Here is a 21,506-nt window from a genome sequence, read left to right as displayed (position 1 = left end):
CTTGTCACAGCAAAAATAGTTTTACAGTTGCTTCTAGAGCTTATGTGAGGGCTGAGTGTAAATAACAACTGGGATTTATGCATGAGGAATACACCTAAAATACCAAATTTCAAGCAAGTGAAAACAGGTTTTTACAGATGATGTGCCTCAAGAGGGTCTTGTGTGCATTTTGAAAAATTTGAAGATGTAGCTGTTATATAAAAACCTGTACAGCTTCTCATGTCACTGAGGAGAGATTCTGGGCATCATTTAAAGAAAACGCTATTGCTCAACATCTTACAGAAGTTGATAGTCCTTACTCAGTGACCAGTGCAAGGGGGGTGAGGACCAGAGAAGCATCTTCCAGCTGCATGTAACTGGACAGCAGGAGGAAGTTTGCAGCTGGAAGCGTGCAGCTGTCTAGGGGCACGAGGGCCACACTGGGTTAAGCTTCAACAGTGCATTGTTGTCTGATGAGATGTATCATTGGCCTTTTGCAGGCTGATGGGGAAAAGGCATCAATCTTCTACCCCAAAAGCACTAGCAACATGAACAGGAGATTCCAGTTCCTTCACTAAAAACTGTCTGCCTTCTGAACTTTGCTTGAAAATGGTAATCTAGCATTATACACTTTCTTCAGGGACCGCCTTGCTCTCGGAAGACCCCAGAAATGTATAGGATGTGCTTCTTTTGTCAAGGAGATAGGGAAATATTTCCATACACAGATGTGAGCAAGTTTTGCCCACGCAGTGAGCTAGCTCAAGGCCATAATTATGATACTGGTCTGGAAGCCATATGGTCCTAATAATTTGGTGCTGTGCCTGAGCTAATAAAACTCACTTCTCAGTCATACAAAAATAGCGTCATGTATTGAAGCTTTACTAGTAATCCTTTAAGAAGCCTGATTATTAGCAACAGCTGAACAAATGGTTTGCTGTAAGGTAATGAGTGTTTTGTAGAGTAACATAAGCTTTTACAGAATATAGTTAGTTAATAACAAGAAACAAATGGTTTCCCACTTTATTAAAAATAAAAAAGAATTAATGTAAAAGAACAACCCACTAAGTTTATTGCTATGAGGTTACTCTGATGTATATGTGGGTTCCACAGTTTCATAAAGTACTTGAGTAAATTTGCTGCTTATTTCCCAATATAAATATTGCTAAAAGCTTTTAATTATTTTTATGTAGTTGAAAATCTCTTTATATATTAGTTACTTTATAAATTTAGTAAAAAATTTCAGAAGTGAACTCTGAAGTTAAGATTTAAATCCATATTTAGGTATATGTAATATAGTTAAATATGGATTTATGACCCTAGCTTTAGCATTTTCTCCTGGAAATCTGTGACTATTATTTAGTGCATCTGCCTGAGGTGGTTTTAGAAATTCAGTCATAAAGCAGATAGGCAATTTTAAATGAAAGAGTTATTATAAAATACAATGCTAAAGCTAAACGACATATATACCTCTGCCTTTGTGTTTTGTTTGAGTTTTATTTTTATTTTTTGTTTGATGTAGTGGTCTATTGGCTATGTCTTCCATTATCATGCCATCCATATAAAAGCCTGACATGCTAGTTTCTGGTTTGGAGCCAGTTTGTGTGGATCATCCTCTTAGGTTTCAAAGCAGCATCTTTAAAAATGTCCTTTGCATTATATCTGCAGTTGAGTAGGCTGATGTCTGTAATTGTATGCTTTTAGTCCTGACAAGAAATATGGGATTGATGGGCTTTATGTCTTTTAACAGCTGTCTCCGTGTCCCAAGGCTCTTAGCAGGATTTGTGAATGTAGGAAAGTAGAGGGATTTGCTTGTTTGTTAGTTTTAGAAGCTAATGTAGGTTTGTGCATACAGCAATAACATGCTACATCTATTGGCATATCTGTTTCTTTGTGCCTTTTCTGTATGTAGGGAAGATATATAACACTTGTTTAGCTCCACTTTGGGGTATGTTCTTGCAGCTTTCTGATCTGATCCAGGACCAGTCCCGACTCAATTATTGTAATAAGTATAAAATTAATATTAATAAATATAAAAGTATCAGTAATAAATGGAATAGAATTCTCATGAGGTTTTGCTTTTTGCCTGTTCTGGTGTGTCAGTGTTGGCCAAAATAAGATTTTATTTTTCCTCAGGTGAGAGACCTCTCTATTGCGTACTTCCTGGTGGGGTTAACGTATCTGTATGTGGGAATGATAATTTTTGCATCTTTTCCTTCTCCACCACTATCCAAAGAATGCATTGAACAGGTGAGATATTTTACTGCAGTAAATTTAATCCTTTATTAAATATGTATTAAAAAAAGAACTGCTACTGATTCTTTGCTTCATGACTCACCCTGGGAGACACATCTGTCCTTGACTCTGGTCAGGTGGCTAAAGCCTCATGGGCACTACCACAAGCAGATGAGTAATGCTTGTGTTATCTTACTTATAGTCATGTCTGGTTGCCAGCAGTTCTGTAAAAAACAGTTAATAAATACTCTGTGAAAGTGATGAAGGGACCAAAATGAACAAGTGAACAGTTGAGGTTTTAATGTCTTTAGCTTCTTTAATCCTGAAAAGTTTGTTTAGTTGTGTGTGCAGTGACCAACGCTACTCATTGGAATGGTTTCAGGTTCTTCAGAAAAAGAAATACCATGCAAATGCAAGCTTGTTTAGATAGGAGTCCTCGCTATGGGTAGGCTTGGAGGCTAACTGTATGGTGAGCCTTGCCAGCAGAGTTCTTCAGATAATAACACCACATGAAACACCCTGTGAAGGCTATTAAACTGTTTGCTTATAGGCAAGGCCGATTCCCACATTCTAAATTACTTCAAAGATAGGAGTTATCAACTAGTGATCCATTTTACACCAGATGGTCCGTGTCTCTTGCATAATATTTAGCAACAAATCAGCATTTAAAGACTAACTCTGACTGTATGTTAGTTAAAATGAGTACCACTGTTGAACCATTAAATGATTTTTTTAACCATTTGAAATAACCTCATGGGATGAAAGCCACAGTTTAAGAGTAGGTGACAAGTGATTTTTTTCCCATTTATTTTCTGTGGGTATCCTAGGTACTTACAGAGTCATTTGTGTATTTCCATGATACTTAATTCTTATACTTCTTTTTCAGATGTTCCCACTTGTATTATATGATCCCTTCCTCATTTATATATGATCCAGTTTTACTGATTAAATAATTGGTTTTAATATCTAAATGTGATATGACAGATAATGGGAGCATATGTATCCATCTGCCTAGAAAATCAAGTGGTGCTTCCACAGCCTTTATTATTTGAGGATGTTCAGAAGATTAGAAAATAACTTCATCTTTAATGCTAACATGAAAGCTGACATCAGCCCTGTCGTATTAAAAAATCAGTTGGTATTTTATAGGAAGGCAATTGTAAAAGAGAGAGGGTATTTCTTGTTATGGAGTTCAATTAGCATTTGCAGGTGCTTGGTATTTATCCCTGTCTTCCACACAGCTATTAAAAATCAGCAGATACATGTAATCAAGCCACCATTGCTAAGTGTAATGTTATTCCTGTGTTTAGAATTTTCTAGATAACTTTCCCAGTGATGACATCATGTCATTCGTTGCAAGAATATTCCTGCTGTTCCAGATGATGACTGTATACCCACTGTTAGGCTATCTGGCACGAGTTCAGCTGTTAAGACAATTTTTTGGAAATGCTTACCCAAGGTAAGAAGGCTACTCCTTGACAAGAGCTTGGTGGACCTTGCTTAAGTGGCCTTCCATTGTCAGAAATCTGGCTGAGCTTTTGGGGATTTCCTTTGCTGCATTTCTTTTGTTTTTATTATTTTTTTTATTTTTAATTACCGTTGCGGTACATTTCAAAAGCTAATTTCATGATGTTTGTGAAGTCAGGGAGTGAATAGGCATGCAAAATAAACTTGCCTGCAGATGAGGACTGCTACAGCTTGGCAGAGCAGAATCAGGGTAGTCTTTTGGTTTAGCTCTTCATTTTGTCAATAAACAGGAATTTTGTCAACACAGTTCTTTTTGTGTTACGCATTTATATGGGGGGGGAAATAAGTTGTACAGGAAAAAAATTTTGTTCAGCAGCATTTCATCAAGTACTCTTTAAGCTGTAAAGGACACCCACTCTGGATATTAGTCTTCCAGGGTGCCATATGTGTTTTGTTCGTGCATAATTAGTAATCATCCATCTGTTTTTAAACAGAGCTGATAGCTAAGTGAGTTGTTAGCTGTGTTATCTAGGCTGCTGCTATGCTTACAAAAATAGTTTTTCACATGCTAATTTCAGAGATGAGCCACACCCCTGCATTTGTACACTCTCTGTACTCCAGGGAAGAGCTAATCTAGATTTCCATTTTAGGTGTTGGGTTTTTTTTACATAAAACCTAGGACATTTATTTTTAGAGTATTGTCTGAATTTGTCACAGCTGAGAAGTTGGCATTGATGTCCGAGTTTCTTATTTTATGTTGTGAATTACTGTTGATGGAGGAAAGGAAAAAAATATCCCCAGAAGAAATGTGTATTTCCTCTGTGGCATCAGCAGTAGCGTACAGGTCTGGGAAGACATTTTTGCAAGTTTCAGGTTTCTTCTGGGTCCTAAAATAGCTATGAGGAGGTCTAGAAATTGGATGCCTAAAATTAGGCAGTGAAATAAGCGCCTGCTTTTTTTAATGCTAAATTGTATGCAGTTCAGCTCTGAGGAGATTTTTAGGAACTGCTGCAACTTGCTGTTGGAAGCAAGGCCATTGATTTAAGTGCTAAACATGGATTTCACAGTCACTGGGAAACAGCCATGTCCTTTATATTATGTGGATGTGCCTCTTCCTATCTCCTCCCTCCAGTTACTCCCTGACCAGAATGGTTTTCATTTCCCTCATGCCCTCTCCTAGAACCTACAGCTTCATACCAGTCTCTTCTCAGGTTAATTCCAGCTTGCTGTTTTAAGCCTTTGTGGTATGACAAATGTGATGATGCAAGTACTTGCTTGGTTCTTGTCTCCAGGATGTCCTGTGGGTAGCTTCACTCATTTTTTTTTTTTATTTATTTCTCCTTATAGAGAGGTATTTAAAGTTTCTGAGAAGTCAAAAATGGTTTCTAGGAAGCGTCTTAAATTGCTCCAACCTATAGTGATAAGGTAGCACGTTCTGGCTGGCTGTGTCTCCTCCCTCTGTAGTACCCCCAGGTATCTCAAATACCTCACAAAAATCGCTCAGTTAACCTCCAGGCTGTGGCTTCTGTGCATTAACCATATTATAACTAAGCTCAGCCCTTAATTTTTTTTATGCAGTGGGGACTAACTGAAGACTGTTAGCAAGCACAGGATCTGTCTCTGGGTGGATAGTAAAGATGTACTACCTGATTGTGAAATCTGTCTTTTGGTGACTAGTTCTCACTGATGAAGGTCCTTCAGTAGCACTGGAGCTATATCCCCTTCCTAGGAAAAATTTCAGTATTCTGAGTTTTTCCCAGAGCTGCTTTTGTGGGGAAGCATTTTGCAAGTACAAAGAAGTAGTTCTTACTGACATAAACTGATGTCTCACTGGAGAGCCTGTTGATCCATTCCAAAGAACCTACCTGGAAATACCATGGCCTTTGCGTAGGAAAATGAGCACTCTACTAGTAGTTGTTTATACTTGAATTCTTTTATTGAAATCTTCAATGTCTGGGGCTAACAATTCTCAGGCAGTAAGACTGACCTGCAGAGACTCAAGCTTTAGCTCTCAGATTTGTGCATAAGGTGTATATATGGAGGGGGATATTCCCAGTCACTTGACTGGAGAAAATGTCTATGTAAGTAATGAACCAAAAGGATAAAGTAGGAGAAAAAGAGCAGAACAGAAAGTGGAGTTCTGTGCAGTTCTTCTAGAAGAATTTTGGAAAAAAAACCCAGCAGTTTCAAGTCTTATATTTTTGTGATTGATTTGTATGATTACATTATTTTTCTACCTTTTCCCATTTTTATTTTCAGGTTGTGGAAGTGAGGTTTAGGGGTGTGCACTGATGGTATATCCATCCATTTATGCAGCACATTGGGTAGTATAGTATGCTGAATTCATATTGATTGTGCGTTTGATGGTCTCTGTTGGCAACCTAGCCTTGTTTAACCCTGTTATACAATGTGCTAAATCACATGTATTTCCATAGGGGCATCCTTCCTATATTAAGTTTCCTTTGCAGCTGAGAGAATGTTACAAATGTCCAATTATATATTTTTTTAAAAAAATACCTCCTTTGGTCCAGGTCCCCATTGTAAATCTTTTTTAAGCCCTGGGTTGTTCCGTATGGAGGTGCTGCAGGTTTTGCATGAACTGGAAGCTTCCTGATACTAAAAGCCAAGCTTCTTCATATGAACAGTTGTTTGCAGGTGTGAGTTATAGAATGGTTTGGGTTGGAAGGGAACTTAAAGATCACCTAGTTCCAACCCCCTGCCATGGGCAGGGACACCTTCCGCTAGACCAGGTTGCTCAAAGCCCCATCCAGCCTGGCCTTGGACACTTCCAGGGAAGGGGTGTCCACAGCTGCTCTGGGCAACCTGTGCCAGTGTCTCACCATCCTCACAGTAAGGAATTTCCTCCTGCTGTGTAATGTAATTCTGTTCTCCTTCAGTTTAAAGCCATTACCCTGTGTCCTATCACTGCTTGCCCTTGTAAAAAGTCCCTCTCCAGGTATCCATGTGGATACCTGCTGCTGCTGCTATTGATGGAGTTAATGGATAACCATTAAGTTATTAGCTGGTGCACTTGGAGTCCTGGTTGCATGTTAAAGCTGGCTGATGACTGAATAGCTTAATTACATACATGCCTACAGGGCTCCAGATAATTCTTATTTCCTAGCAGTTACTGTATTGCTAGATCAATTTGATTCTTTGCTTTAACTCCTTTTTCGTTACTGTTTCTCTGTCACTGGATATGATGAAGCACCAAGGTATTTGCTGTTTTATAGTTCTTAGTCTTGACAATTAGTCTAATCCAATGCAGTTTCTACCAAAAGCATCATCAAGCATCATCTTGTTCCACATCCTGGCTTTTGCTGGTGGGCCAGGGATTATAACTGGATTATAACGAGGAATCCTTTCCTCAACTTCAGGAGAGCTTTTCTTGTCTGAAGACTGATCCCCATGTCCTTTGTCCCACACTTGTTAGATACTTTGCAGTGCTGTTTTCTACTAAGTGCTTTGCTGTGCTTATCCATAGTGTATCCTACTAACCTCTAGGTTAGCTCACCCTTTCCAAGTTTAAAAGTTTAAGCAGATGATACTAACTGTTTCTTCTCCCTGGTTTCACTTCATGGATAATCTGAACAGTGACAGCTTACTTGTGTGAAGCATACAGGAAATGAGTAGCATCCTCCATCCTGCAGCGATCAGGAGGAGAGCATAAAGACAATTCTCCTTCCTCTTACAATACCAGTATCAGTCACCCATGTCTCTGTCTATTTTAAAAACAAGCAAGTGTGTAGGCATGCTGGGCCCAGTCGCCCAAAAGTGTCATCACAAAGCATTCAGCCTTTCTGTGCTTCCTACAAAAGGTTTAGGCACAAGCAAAGGAGTCCTAATTCCTTCTTTCATTTTGCAAAATGTATGCTAGTGTACAGGCTACAACACAGAAAGTCATGTACTGGGATAAAAACCAAGGAACTGTTCATTCTCTTCTTCCCTCCCTGGTGGGGTAAAGCAAGTCCAAGATGTCATGTACTGGGAAATTATTTCTTTCCTAGTGAGGTATGTTTGCAATGGCATCATTTAGGGTGACTTAGGGCTAGAGGCATGTGGTTTATATGCTGTTTCTTACGTGACTCTGGATCTTCTTACATGTACAGAAAGCTCACTTTTTTATTATTGTTATTGGCTCTTGGCTACAGTGATACTGGTGACAGAGATTCTCTTGATTAATTATATGCTGCACTTGAAATGCTGTGTACAGTCATCTGATCAGTTTTTAAAACCTAACATCTTCCCTGTTCTGAGAGATTAAATAAGCTGATGGAAAGAAATCACTTGGCTTTCCTTAAAGATTGTCCTCCCCTTACTCCATGGTATCCCAGCAGACCTGCCAGTTCTCCCACAGATGTGTCTTCTAATGCAGTGAATTAATTTCTGCTGTTTGCATGTGTGTTATCTGCCTTTCACCTAGCCTCTGTCTTGCTTGTAACTGCTGTTCTGTAGATTCATAGTCTTTTGATTGATGTCACTTGAGTGAGATTTCCAGGAAGAAAAAACATTTTTAGATGCAGTAATCTTCCCCAAATTCTTATTTAAATGATCCTGTTTTGCTTTTTTCCTTGCTTTCCTGTTTCCCTTAATATGCATGTTCACCCTGTGACTCCAGTCTGAGTCCAGCTCTTCTCATGTCTTTGCATCTGACCTCAGGGGATTTAAAAATGTCCCCTGCCCTAGGGTTTGGTTTCAGTTTTCAGTATGATTCTTACTTTGCGGGTGCTGAAGTTAATTAGATATATGTGGTCACTGTTGTTCAGTGGTTTAAGTGTAACCACCCCTTCTGCAGGACAGAACTTGATAGAGCAAGCCCTCTAATGATCTTGTGGCATACCAGGTTGTTTCTCGACTCTGTCAGCCTGAGAGGTTAACCTTGCAATGGGGGGAAAAAAGCAAGACTAAGGGGAAAGCTTGATTTTATTTTTTTCTGCCTCTTTAATATTATTTTTTGTGGGATTGCAGGATTTTTGCATGTAAGCAGTGATTCTCTTTATACAAAAGAGCTAGAGTCTTCGTCTGCTCAACTGAGGATATTGAGACTGAGGACAGAATATAAAAGATGAAGCACCACATGCTGCTCTTGGATTGCCATGGATGTGCCTCTTTTGTGAATTACCACCTCCTTGTGGCCTTCCAGCATGTGCCTCAGAGCAGCAGCCCTAATCAGGCTGCCCAGGCAGATTGTCCACCCTGACATGGGTGAGCCCATCCTGTTGCCATTGATCGTGATGAAGAAGGTTATGCTGCTTAGAAAACAGCTGTGTGCCAGCAGGGTGGTTAGGTAAAGAGGGGCCACATCTTTTCTGATCTCTAACATCACCTAAATACTTTTCTTCGTATAGTCATAATAAGCAGAGGTGGTATGGTTATGCCCCCCACAAAATACTGGTGTTTTGACTGCCCTTTTGCAATGTGTGGTGGACATTAATTGTACCATAAACCATTGTCAGGCTAAAACTGAGCAATATAGAACTTGTTAAAATGTCACAGGCTATGAGAAGTGCTTGTCCCTTCTGTAGTACACCTGCATGAAACTTAGTCCTTTGCATAATACTATGTCAAATGATACAGCTACTAGTAACCTAGTGTTACTAGTAACCTAGATTATCAGATTCTTCTTTATTCAGAAGGATATTTTTTTCCTAAATGATAATGCCCTTTTCTGCATTAAGAATGAGTCTTTCTCCTGTCTTGAACCTGAGATGAACTGTGAATGTCTATGCCTAGGTAAAAGAAGGGGGTTGCAGGTTCAACACTTGTTGTCCCATAACGTGGTTATAGCTTGGGCTGTTTCAAAAGGAGCAAGGATATTCCAGAGGAGAAATACAGTGTAACCTTTTTGCCCTGAAACAGACAGATTTAAATCCTTTTCAGACTTTCTGATTTTGTTACTGTTCTTGAGGATGCTGCTTAATTGTTACAAATAAAACTGCAAAGCGGTACTCTGCAAATACTGAATTGTTTTGGAGTCCAGCACTTTGAGGCAATTGTTTCCAGTTGAGCCAAAACACATTTCCCTCCACCCCAATTATTTTTTCCCAGATCAAGAAGCTGAAAAATGTTTCATTTCACACCAGACATACGCATGTACCACTTTGCTTTTCAAGTTACAGGACACTAGAATTAATTTTTTTAAAAGCAACAACTTTGAACTATGAAATCACATCTTCTGTTTTAAAGCATGCCAGAATGAAATGCTTCAGACTTTTTTCATGTTTTCTGCTAAAATATTCTGAACTGACCCAGATTTGCAAAAACATTTTCTAATTACTAAGCCTGTACTCTTTTTAATCCCTCTTGCTAAAAAATAAATCTCAGGGGAAAAAAGAATGGAAGGAGTGCCATCATTTTCTGTGTTCATAAACTTTTGGCTTCAGTTGTGCTGACAGTAAGATTTGCAATCTGCTGTGTGTGTGGGGAGAGAGGAAGTAATTTTTAATGGCAAATGCTTTTTTGTGAGCAATGTAGTTAATTGGCTTTCCATAGCAGTATTAGAGAAGCAGTAAACATTTGGTCCTTTTTCACCTAACAAGTCTGATTCTGGGGATTTTATTTTTTATTCTTGGGGTTTTACCAGGTTTATATCCAATTATGTTTTTGTTAAAGTTTGAGCTGCTGTATTCCCGCTACTATCTTCAGTCTTGGAGGTACACCTCTTGTACCATTGTTAAAATGTCGTGTACAAAAAGATACTATTTCTGTCTTTATTAAATCAATTTTCAAGAGCAAACGTTAGAAATTGTCCATAACTTAAATTATTCCTTTGTGTTTAAATTACCTCCACTCTCCTAAACCTTAATGAGACTGTGGCTCTAATCTTTCTTCCTAACTTGGCAACTGGCAACCAGTCTTTCAGCCATAGAAGTTGTCACTTTTAAAAAAGCTTGTTAGTGACATCCTCCATGATACAGATACTTTCTGCAGTTAAGAAAAAATTAGCATTGGCTTACAGTTTTTGTTTATTTTAAGAAATCAAATCCTCCAGAAGAATAAACAAAACCTGTAAGTGTATGTATGTTTCCTCTGTGTCAGTTCTTTTTTCCCTTCATAGAGACAGCTGTGTGACCAAAATATCACAGTTTTTTACTATGTTTCCTGACTTTACCTTATGTTACAATATACCAACATTTCATATTCTCTAGAGAAAATTGATAGTTTCCTGAGTCTCAGCTCTGTTCGTAACTACCCTAAGTTTTGCAGAACAGAAAATATCCATTGTTTTCATCCTTAATGCAAAAAGGAAAGCAAAAGTAAAACATCTGTAAAATTTAATTCAACAGAAAAATTCCAACATAAATAATACACAGGTCATATATTAAATGACATCCAACATTCTAAATGTTTGTCCTCTATCAAAATGCATTAGAGGTCAAATTTTAAGGTGTCATTGCCCTCCTAGTATTCTGTGTGATGTTTTCTACTTGGTACATCTTTTCCTTTCTTCTGGTTTCTATTACTTCACTTTGAACAATACAGATCATTCTCTGAACAAGCTATTTCTTTCGTGGGGGAATTAAGTTATACCGTATTGTTTCTTTGGTATTTGTACATCCATCTGAAATATTTGAGTGCTAAGTACCACGTATGGTGTTTTTCAGAAGAACTGCCAAATTACACATACTTACTCCTTAAGAATATGTTGAGTCAAAACACTAGATATTTAGCTTGGCACTCTTGAATATTCAGTAGATGTTATGTTTGCTGTGAAATTAATTAGCTTTAATAGAGTGAGTCGTGCAAATGGAAACACCATCCATGTTCCAGTTAAATGTTAATGTAAATGAAGGATAATGGTGGTATTTTGTAATAAATGAAGCACAGATTTTAACACTGTTTCTTCACTTCCATGTAGCATTTTCCATGTGCTCATCCTGAATGTAGCAATCGTAGGAGCTGGAGTAGCAATGGCAAGATTTTACCCAAATATAGGAGGTATCATAAGGTGAGTGTTGCTTGCACAATGAACTTACCTGTGTTGTTGCTCCATGTTTGTCTCTTGATGCTGAAAAGGAATAGTATGAGTGCAGGTAATTGTGTCATTGTATTTTGTGAGGCTTATACCTTTTAAGTTGTAAATAATGATATAGCAGCATAGACAATCATCTCTCTTGAAGTTCTGAGAAGCACCTATCTGTAATTGTGCCTCTGTATCTGAGGTGATTTGGATGATTCCCAAGATTTCATTGGATCTGTATTTGAGGACCTTGTAACTATACCCTTGAAAGAATATGGTGTCCATAGAAAAGCTGCTTGTTTTTTGTGTGGCCTCTCTCAAGTTTTTATTTTGTGTTAAGACCATTTGAAGCTATTTTGAAAGTCTGTAATTAAAATCCAAGAAAACAAGTAACTTCAAAGGGAAGAGTGACATAAAAATTATACTTCTACGTGATATCTTAAATTTACCATGTTACGAAACACCTAGGATTTCTATAATTGAGAAAGATTAGAGGAAGCAATCTAATGAGGTTTATTTTCTACATATTTGTAATAACACCACCATTCTTGCCTAGTTTGCATCTTTCCTACAGCAACCAGGAGAGGGAGGTGTTTAAAAATATAGGAATCTGCAATTGTAAAACCAGAATGACAGGCTTGAGTCTGACCAGAGTAGGAAAATAACTTACTTTTGCTCAGTAGCTGATTCTTGAGGGTTTTTTCGTTTCATTTTTTTTTTACTTGTCCTTTTAGTGAAAATGTTTGTATTCCAGTAATAGAGGTGGTCTGGTTATTAATTCCAAATAAATATCATGCAACACATTTCTCTGTTTGCAAACTGATCCTGGTCTCTGCTGATATGTTCATACTGTAAGCAGATATTTTGAATAGTGAATTTCCAGGTGATAAATTGTCCATGTACGATCTTAACTTAGGTATTCGCTCATTTTGTGTTGCACATGGTTACTCTGTATTATGATGTTTCATCTGTCTAAAAGGGATGTTCATATATTTGAAATAAAATAAGTTGTTGTTAGTTAATAATGCATATTTGGCTGCAGTATAACTTAGTTGGTGGAAACTCACAATAGGGGAAAATAAAGAGGTTTTGATAAGCAAGGGGGTGGTTACAAAAAGGACAGTTAAATGTTTCATTTGCTGTGGTTGATCATGTTCCAGGAGGTCATGTTGGTCTTTCCAGGTCTGGAGAATGATTTGCTAGAAGCTCATTAAATAAATTAAAACAAAAGTTGAACATTCAGGAGTGTTTCTGTGCTCACGTTTTAACAGGTGTCCTCAGATGGCTGGTGTGCAGTGAGGTTTGTAGTTCTGACAGTAAAGGATGCCTAATAAAGGATGCACTGTCCAGTCACTTTCTGTTGCGTGTTGACAAATTTCCCCAAAGAAAGTACAAACATCAAGTCAAAGATAGGCAGTTAGTCCCAGAAGCATGTGGGGATGGGGCTGAAACTTCAGAGGCATGTCAGAGGGCAGGTGCAGGGGAGCAGGGGGCTGAGCAGCACAGAGTGGAGATAGCTAAATGCCATTGAAGGAGGTAAAGGACAGCAAGGAACAGAAACTGATGTTTAGTGACTGCAGATAGACATTGTTCAGCCAGACTGACAGTTCATTGGTTTGAGGGGGGGAAATGATAACCAGAAATAAGAGTTAATGCAAAGCATTCTGTTTTTTTCTTTTCTTCTTCCCCTCTCCCTGCCTTTCCTCAGATACTCTGGAGCAACATGTGGTCTGGCCTTTGTATTCGTGTATCCGTCCCTCATCTACATGATCTCCCTGCATCGTGCTGGGCGGCTGACGTGGCCAGCATTGATCATTCACATCTTTATAATCCTCCTTGGACTGGCGAATCTGATTGCACAATTTCTATTGTGAAAACTCCCCCTTCTCCCTGTGGCTGTGACAAATGGTACTGTGACATTTGGCCACAGCCTTGAGCAACACCGTCATGCATGAGAATGAACAGTCCTACATGTGATCTTGAGAAAAGATGCACCTTTGAAACAAATTTAAAACACATCTTTCAGGTGCTTGACAGAAAACCTGTCTTGCTCCTCTAAAAAAAAGATTATGCAAAGTGAAATGGTTCAGATTTGAGTGAGGTAGTTCTCCTGGTTTTGTTGAATGTATATCAAAAATTAATGAAACTCACGTATTCTCATTTTTTACAGCACACTTCTCAAAACACACAACTTTCAGCCTCAGGCCGTAGAACTCCTCTTTCCTCCAAAGGAACTGTCCTTACCTTTATTAACAAATATGCTTTCACAGAATTGTTCAGTTTGTTTGACTTTGTTGCAGTTATTTTTCTGTTTTGTTTGGAAAATTAAGAAATTATTGTCTTTTTTTGCTGTTTAGGTTAATTTATAGTCATTTGGGGTAAAATGCATTTTTAATTTTGAATATACTATGAAATTGTTTTGGCAGTGGTTTTCCTCTACAAAATCCCAACTAAAAGAAACAATAAACTCATATTGCAGTGTTCTATTGAGAACCAATATGTACACAAGTTGTGATCTTACAATGAAAAACGTCAGAAGGATAAAAAAAATTAGAGCAAGACAATTAACATTGAAAATCCAGGCTTGACCTCACTTCAACTCTGTTAACTGAGCTATTATGTGCTATGAAGTTGTCTTGTCAGGGGTTGCATGTGGTTTTATAGATTCACGTTGAACACAATGTTCATCACAGGCTTGCTCCCTCCCTGTTAGGGTCTTACTCTAGTGGTCTCTCAGTGTGCTTTTCCACTATATTACTCTAGCCATTTTGGCTGTGAGCAGAGAGACAAAGCTAGCACTCTTCAGAATTGTTGACTAAATCAAATAATTTAAGTAATTCCTAACAGAAGCTGGAAAAATCTGGGAAGGGTTGAGTTGTGGTTTTGTTTTGGTTTGGTTTTTTTAACTTCTTGTTTACTAGCTAAGAGGGTGTACATGTGTAAGCACACAGACACCTTCCTTGACCTACCATCTCTGAGTCTGAGCCTTAACCCAAAACATGCAATAATTAAGTTGCCAGACACTAGTGGAATGTCATCTTTTGTGGTTGGAGAGAGTAAAAACTCCTCTTCGTACAGAATTTCAGTGTATTAACATAATCAACATCTGTAGAATAATAGAAAGAGGATTCTGAGCAATGCTGAATTCCACAGTAAAAGAGGAAAATAGTTGGAGTGATGCAATATTTGTGAAGTAGGAGTTGAGTGGGAAAGATAATTACATTGCAGGGTAAGAGTTCATTTTGTCATCAGAAAGGCAATGAAAAACATAACCTAGATTGTTACCATGCTTCTCTGGGAAATTATGTGATTTTTTTGTAGTAATGGTGTAGATCTGTTTGTTTGAGTTAGGCTTCTTAAACTGCATAAATGTCCTTTGATTTGTATGAATTACAAGATCATATGGATTTGCAATATTATCTGCAGAATAGGACAATTATTTCAGATATATCTTTTTTCTTGTGAAACTTTTTGTGCCTTTAAATCATAATTGGAGAATACATCCATCATCTGTTCTGTATTAGAGAGAAGTGTTTTCCCCATCCTGGTCATTTTCCCTGTGTATGCTCTTGTCTTCCACTGCTTGGTTTCCTTACTCCCTAGGGTGTATCTGCCCACCCTTTCCACTGCCTGACAGTGAGCCTGTCTTGTGGTGCTGACATTAGCAGTGGCCAACGCATCTGCTTTTTAGGGACTGGGTCTGACCTCTCCCATAAAATACTTCCTTGCATGTCTAGGTAGTCATCACTGCATGTAACTTCATGGCAGCATTCCCTCAACATTCTCAGCAGTGCATGTCACCACTTAAAAGAGGTTGGGTTTTTTTTACTTTCCAACAAACTTCCTCATCTTTCCAACAAATTTACATATTTACAGTTCCACAGCTGTAGCATGTTGCTAAACTCTCCACAGTTATTTGGTACAGATGAGAAGTGCTTAAACACCAAAAAGGAAGAATGAAAGATGCAGGATTTCAAGCATCATTGGCTAATTCACGTTAAGCTCTTGTGCTTATTTGCTATAATTTCAGTGCTTAATTTAGGTCCAAACCCTGATGAGCACAGGTACTTCAATTTGGTTATGTCCCTCCATGTTCCATCTGAGTGACTTCATAAGTTAAATCTTTGCCATTGAAGCAGATAGTAGAAGGCCCATTGATTTCAGCAGAATTAAATCCTGTTAGGATCTAGTAATTCAGCAGCAATTCCCAAGTAAGACAGAGTTAATGGTGAAGTTAATTGCATCTTCTGTCCGCTTGTCTGTTTTCCAGTTGTGCAGTGTACAATGATTTGACAATATTTAGAAGGAAATTATTCAGTACCTTTCTAAAAGCCTGTTTTAGCTCCAGGTTGCAGAGATAGGTTCTTGCTGCACTGTTTATTTATACAGGCCTTTAACAACTTTGATTTGAATTACAAATTGATAAGTAGCATTAAAGTGATAACAAATATTTCATTATACTCATCACCTGGAGTACATTTTCTTATGAGAAAGTATTTATTTTATTTTACTATATGCAGTTGAGATATTCGCAAGTGTTAGAAGCAAGTTAGGACTGTGTAAGTAGAATGGCATTTTTAGGGTTTCTTTTCTTTGTCAACATCCTAAGTTAAGTAATGTTTTAAAATTTAATGGCAACTTAAGTGGGCTAAAAGACCAGAAGTAGATTGCAGTGTCTCTTTTCATGCAAGCACATAATGCAGTTCTCCACAAATGCACACTTCATCTTACTTGCTCATGTGACCCTGCAGTGATGGCCAGCTAATTCCAATTCCTTATGTCCTCTGTTCCAGCAAATCATCATGTGATTTAGTGGAGCAGAAAAAGTAATATATGGACCCAATGGTGTATTTTGAAATGTAATTTATTACCTTCTCATAGAAGAAAAGTAATTTCTGCTGGAAATACTGAATTCTGACATTTGAGCTTTTCTGAAGTAAGCTGTGAGGTGAAATACTGTTAGCTCTGGGCATTGAGTAGGAATCTAAGGTTTTCTTCATAATAGTACCAGGCTTTGTTTGGCACCATCCCTACCTCATTGCACTCTGAAAATCCAGCCCTCCATATTATGAAGTAACTCAGTGATGCAAGCTGAAGTTTTCATTGCATGAGGCTCAAGCAGCTGTAATCATATCTGCTAATACCATCAAGCCAAAATCCAGATCTCAAGATCTATAAGGCATTAACCCAGCATGACCTTTAAAAATTGCCAAAGCAATCAGTAGCCAAGGAAATTCCCAGGAAGCTCCATGAGCAGTTGTGGAGATGCCTGTGTGGTGAAGCTGTGGACATGTCTGTGGGTGATCACAGACAGTCTGAGCAGGGAGACCAATGCAGTAGTTTTTTCAGTGGAGGCTTTGTGATGAACAGAAGTAGTTGTAGTTTCTAAGGGCAAGGACGGATGAAGGGGCTTTTATGTCTGCCTTCAGCCGTGACAAGAGAAAGAATGATCTCCATATCCATGCTTGTACTAACCTCATTGCCTTCTGTGTAATGGCCTAGCCTCATCTGTTCCAGTTTCTTAATATTATCATGACCTAGATTCTTCCTTTCAGGTTCTAGCTGTCTTCATAATCTGTCCTGTGCGTATTAGCTCTGTTTCCCCTTGCTCTTCCAGTCACTCACAGCTGCATTTGTTCCTACAAATACATTTTTCTTGTTCTGTCTGGATTAATAACATAATGTATTAAATCCTGCAGCTCAGATTATCTGCACAGCAAAAATGAGCATTCAGGATTCAAATGCTGCATTAAAAACCAACAGGCTCAGGGAGGACATTTTATGTAACATTTACTTTTTTCTTAAAAGTTCATCCTTTCAAGCTCCATGTACAAAAAATGTCTGAATGGGTGTTAGATTGACAGTTTGCCTGCTCAGCCTCCAAACTGCCCCCTTTTCCACCAGGTTTCTACACAACCCTTGGCCTTTGATTACATGATCATGCAACTTCTTTTCCTTAGGGATCTTGAGGGTGTGAAGGTGGCAAGAAGCAGTTGGTTCCCTATCATTGCTCCGAGCTGGCATCTCGTACCTTTGGGCGCTGACCTTAGGGCAAAATTAGCATGCAAGAATGTGCAGTCAGCCCTAATGTTGCTTAAAACTCCGTTGTGCCCCCACGTTGAGGGTGGATGTCTTTCCAGCGTGGTGCAATGGAAAGCTGAGAGGCAGCAACGCAACAGTGTAACTGAATGCTGGAGCTGCTGTGGGAAGGAGAGACTTCCCAGAGTAACTGAGACTCTTGCATCTTTGCTAGATAGTCTGCGTTCTGGGAAGTCCCAGAGACTCCTGCATACATGCCTCCAGGCTGATGCTGCAATGGCTGTGCTCTGCAGCAAAACAGTGATAAGGAAGGTGAGAGATATGGTAGCCTCCAGAAGGCGTATTTTTGCCTTTCAAGATGTTTTACTCCAGAGGACAACTGCACTTAAACATCTGACATGATTATAATGGATATGAAGGCACCTGAGGAAAAAAAATAATGTGAAAAGGATTAGTGTTTGGTAATAGCTGGGAGAGGCTGTACCAGCAAAAGTGTCCCTCTTGTCTTTGACGGGAAGCAGAAATTCATTTCCATGGGCAGCTCATGAAATCTGGGGGCTGTCTTCAGTAATGAAAATGCTATTGTAGCAGAGCTCTCAGTAACTCCCTATTAGGAAGTAAAATATTAATAATATGGAAAGCACTGATATGTTTGTTTTAGCTCATTGTACCATGCTTGATGGGGGAGTACAGTGTAAGCTTTTCCCTCTGAGTTGGTGTTCTGTGAGGTTGAAGTCACGATCAGCATATTTATTTTATTCCGCAGCTAGAACACCATTGAACTTTTCTTGGAAAGGAACAGGACTCAATTTGCCAGACCCTCTCTACCTCTCTCTCTTGTAATTTCAGATGGTGGAACCGGTGCTACTGAACTTTGCATTTCCAAACACCAACTGATCTGAGTGGGGCAGAAAGGGTTTCTTTCCACCCACACCACCTCCACCCCCCATTTTACCTCATTTTGGCTTTTCCTGTATACCTTCTTTTTGTAATCCTGAAGTAGATTAAACATCCCAGGTAAAAACCGCGGCTTTATGTTAAACATTTTTTGGTCCTTTCTGAGTATGTTTATGTTGCGGCTTGGCTAAAGCTCATTGAATTATCTCCAATAGCCCACAGACTGTTTAAAAACTGCTGTCCATGTGTTTCTTTTCATCATTGTTTGAATGGTCTTTCTTCAGTTCTGTGGACCTTGTTAACTTCTGACATTTCATTAAACTGCTAGAGGAAGTTGAGATTAGTCAGGTCATTTCAAATCAACACAGCAAAGTCATTCAGCTGCAGTATGTGGGGAGGAGAAATGCCTACACATTGAGTTCCAGGCTAGATATTAAATGCCACACCGAACAGAGACATTGTCCCCACTGCCCAGCTGGCTTAATCTCTTAGAGCAAAAGGAGATTGAATTCCAAAGTTACCGCGGGGCTTTCAAATTACAGGCCAGTTGTGGGAGGAGAGGGGAGGCTGTTTTGCATCGAAGCTGCTTTTTTTTTTACTTATCTCCTCAGTAAATACCGATTTTTTTGCATCCGGGTGTGTAATAAGAGCCCAGGTCGGGATACTGAGTTACTGCAAGCAAACTCGGGGACATCCCTTCACTTTCCAGTGTAGGAGTTCAAGGGATCTGGGCTGGTACAGGGTGGTAGAGGCAGCGGAGATGATTCCCACCGATACTTTGTGCTGGCTCTGTGGGTTTGGGATTTGGAGGTGGTCACGTTCACTTGGCATCTTTTCTTCTGTAGAAGTGCAACGCTCTTTACTAAGGGAAGGCTAGATCTCACCTATCCTGTCTGCAGTCCTTTGGCTTGAAAGGGATGATTTGCATAACTAAAGTCCTTTGTTATGGAAATACAGCTGCTGTTTAGGACGCAGCCAGGCTGACAATGCACAAAAGATTATATCCTGCCTCTGTGAAAGTTACTGTGAGCAGTTTACTCTTGCCTGGGAAACTGCTGCCTTCTTCCTGAGACTAGATTTATTAAGCCCTTGAAATCACATTTCTTTATGGTGCCACCAACTCCCTAGCAGTTTTTGTAGCGGCAGTTCAAGTTCAAGTGTCACCTTGTCTCTCCTCTTGATATGTTTGTGTATGTCAAAGGAGTCAGAAGTTAGGGTTAACCTCTGACAGCCAAAGCCCAGCTAGCTGTGATTTGTTCTGTGAATAATTAGTTGGGGTATTGAAAGCGTAACAAAATTTGCTGTTCTTAATGCTGGGTAGGGGTAGGGATGGATTTTTTTAAACTAACTGAAGTCTGGCCTAAAACAATATTAGTCTGTGAAAACAGTGAGTTGCAACTGCATACACAGTTCCTGTTCCTACTCCAACAGCAGAAAACAAGTTTAGTTAAACAAAATATGACAGCCTTTGCACTCTGAGTGCACTTGTTTATACCACAGACAGCACTTACTTTCTGCAGGCAGACAGCTACCCCGTCATAACAAGTGCAATAAGTGATGGGCTAGAGCTCCTCCAGAAATATACTCTTACCTAAAGGCGCATGTTTTTTCTTTCCTTCCCTGTTTTCATAGATAGCTGAGTCCCCAGTGAGCCCCTTTCGGACAGGTTTGTTCACCTGATTTACACCTTGGTAATAAATTTCCATTTAGTGGCATCAGAGGAGTATGTATGTGATCACAGGCTCCCATGCTTTCCCTGAGAGCTTGCAAGACTGTCCCAGTTATTTCCACAGTGAAATCTGCCCTCAATTCCCATCTGCACTGGAATGTCTATACGTACCTCGGAGGCCAAACTGCACATAAACTTCAACCATTGGGTAAACTTGTTAAAAACTTGGCTTCTATGGTTTTATTGTGAGAGCACCACACCGTTTTCTTTAGCACATGACTGAGTCCTTTATCTTCATCCCATGTGTTTATACAGGGAAAATCGGGCCATCGGACAGCAGAATGTTTTAGCATTGCATATGCTTCCCAGTGCACCCTGCCTAAAGCAGGTCTCTTAATCTGATAACATGATCTTCTATGTTGAATCAGGGACAGAAACACATCAACCCTGCTTTATCCAGTATGTGAAGTGTCTGGGAAAAAGTTCACCGAAAAGTACGATCTATAAGAAAGACAACTACAAAAAGAGAAGCTTTAAAAGTCATGAAAATGCACATAAACAAAATTTTCTGGCAAGGGTAGCCTAGACCTCTGGCTTACTTGGGACAGTTGCCATCAATAAGGAATCTTTCCCTTTGCTTTCAGTGGGCACTGATTCAGGTCTTGGAGAGATTACTTGTGAAAAGACTTTGGCAGTTGGGGAAGATTCCATCAGAAACAGTGGGACTCAGCTTTCCACGCAAGAAACTGGGTATACTTCAGCAGCTGTTACTCAGATGCGTCGGTCAGATCTGCATCACAGTTTGCATGCTATATTGCTGAGTGTGATATTACAGATTTACCTTTAAAAAAACTCACTGAAATGGTGAGTACCAAAGTAAAACACAGACTATAGCTAGGAAGCACAATCTTTTTTTTTGTGTGTGTGTGTGTGTATGTGCAGTGATAACTCACACAGGAAAAAACCGAATACCTTTGAAGTACCCTTAGCTGGCTGTTTCATCCCAGGGTGGATCTTGCTTTCTTTTGACTCCTTGGGCAAAAATTTCCAAGCACTCTGGGATTTGTGTGTAGTTGCATTGTTGGTCCCCTGTGTACTTGTTCTTTGCCTGTTATTTGTCAGCAGCATTTCTCTGTGGAGTATTTCTAAGTGCTGTATGAATTTCCATGCAGTTCACTGCCCTCCTTACTCACTACAGCCACAAACCTCAAGCCAGCAGACAGCTGGAGAGGAGCTGTGAACTTTTTTGACCACATTGATTTT

The 21,506-nt window shown here is 39.2% G+C and overlaps 1 protein-coding gene across 9 annotated transcripts in view; it reads left to right on the top strand.

The window, feature by feature from the left end:
• Window positions 1-14,219, top strand: part of SLC38A9 (solute carrier family 38 member 9) — a 54,067-nt gene extending 39,848 nt beyond the window's left edge. For all 9 annotated transcript variants that reach the window (XM_055699153.1, XM_055699156.1, XM_055699152.1 and 6 more), the window contains 4 exons: window positions 2,113-2,226; window positions 3,522-3,670; window positions 11,537-11,626; window positions 13,347-14,219. In XM_055699153.1, the coding sequence (XP_055555128.1) occupies window positions 2,113-2,226; window positions 3,522-3,670; window positions 11,537-11,626; window positions 13,347-13,512 (519 nt within the window). In that variant the 3' untranslated portion in view covers window positions 13,513-14,219. The remainder of the gene's footprint in view (window positions 1-2,112; window positions 2,227-3,521; window positions 3,671-11,536; window positions 11,627-13,346) is intronic.
• The last annotated feature ends 7,287 nt before the right edge of the window (window positions 14,220-21,506 follow it).

The sequence above is a fragment of the Falco cherrug genome, chromosome Z (genome assembly GCF_023634085.1).
Source record: "Falco cherrug isolate bFalChe1 chromosome Z, bFalChe1.pri, whole genome shotgun sequence".
Lineage (NCBI taxonomy): Eukaryota > Metazoa > Chordata > Aves > Falconiformes > Falconidae > Falco > Falco cherrug.
This window is presented reverse-complemented; position numbering and strand designations above follow the sequence as displayed.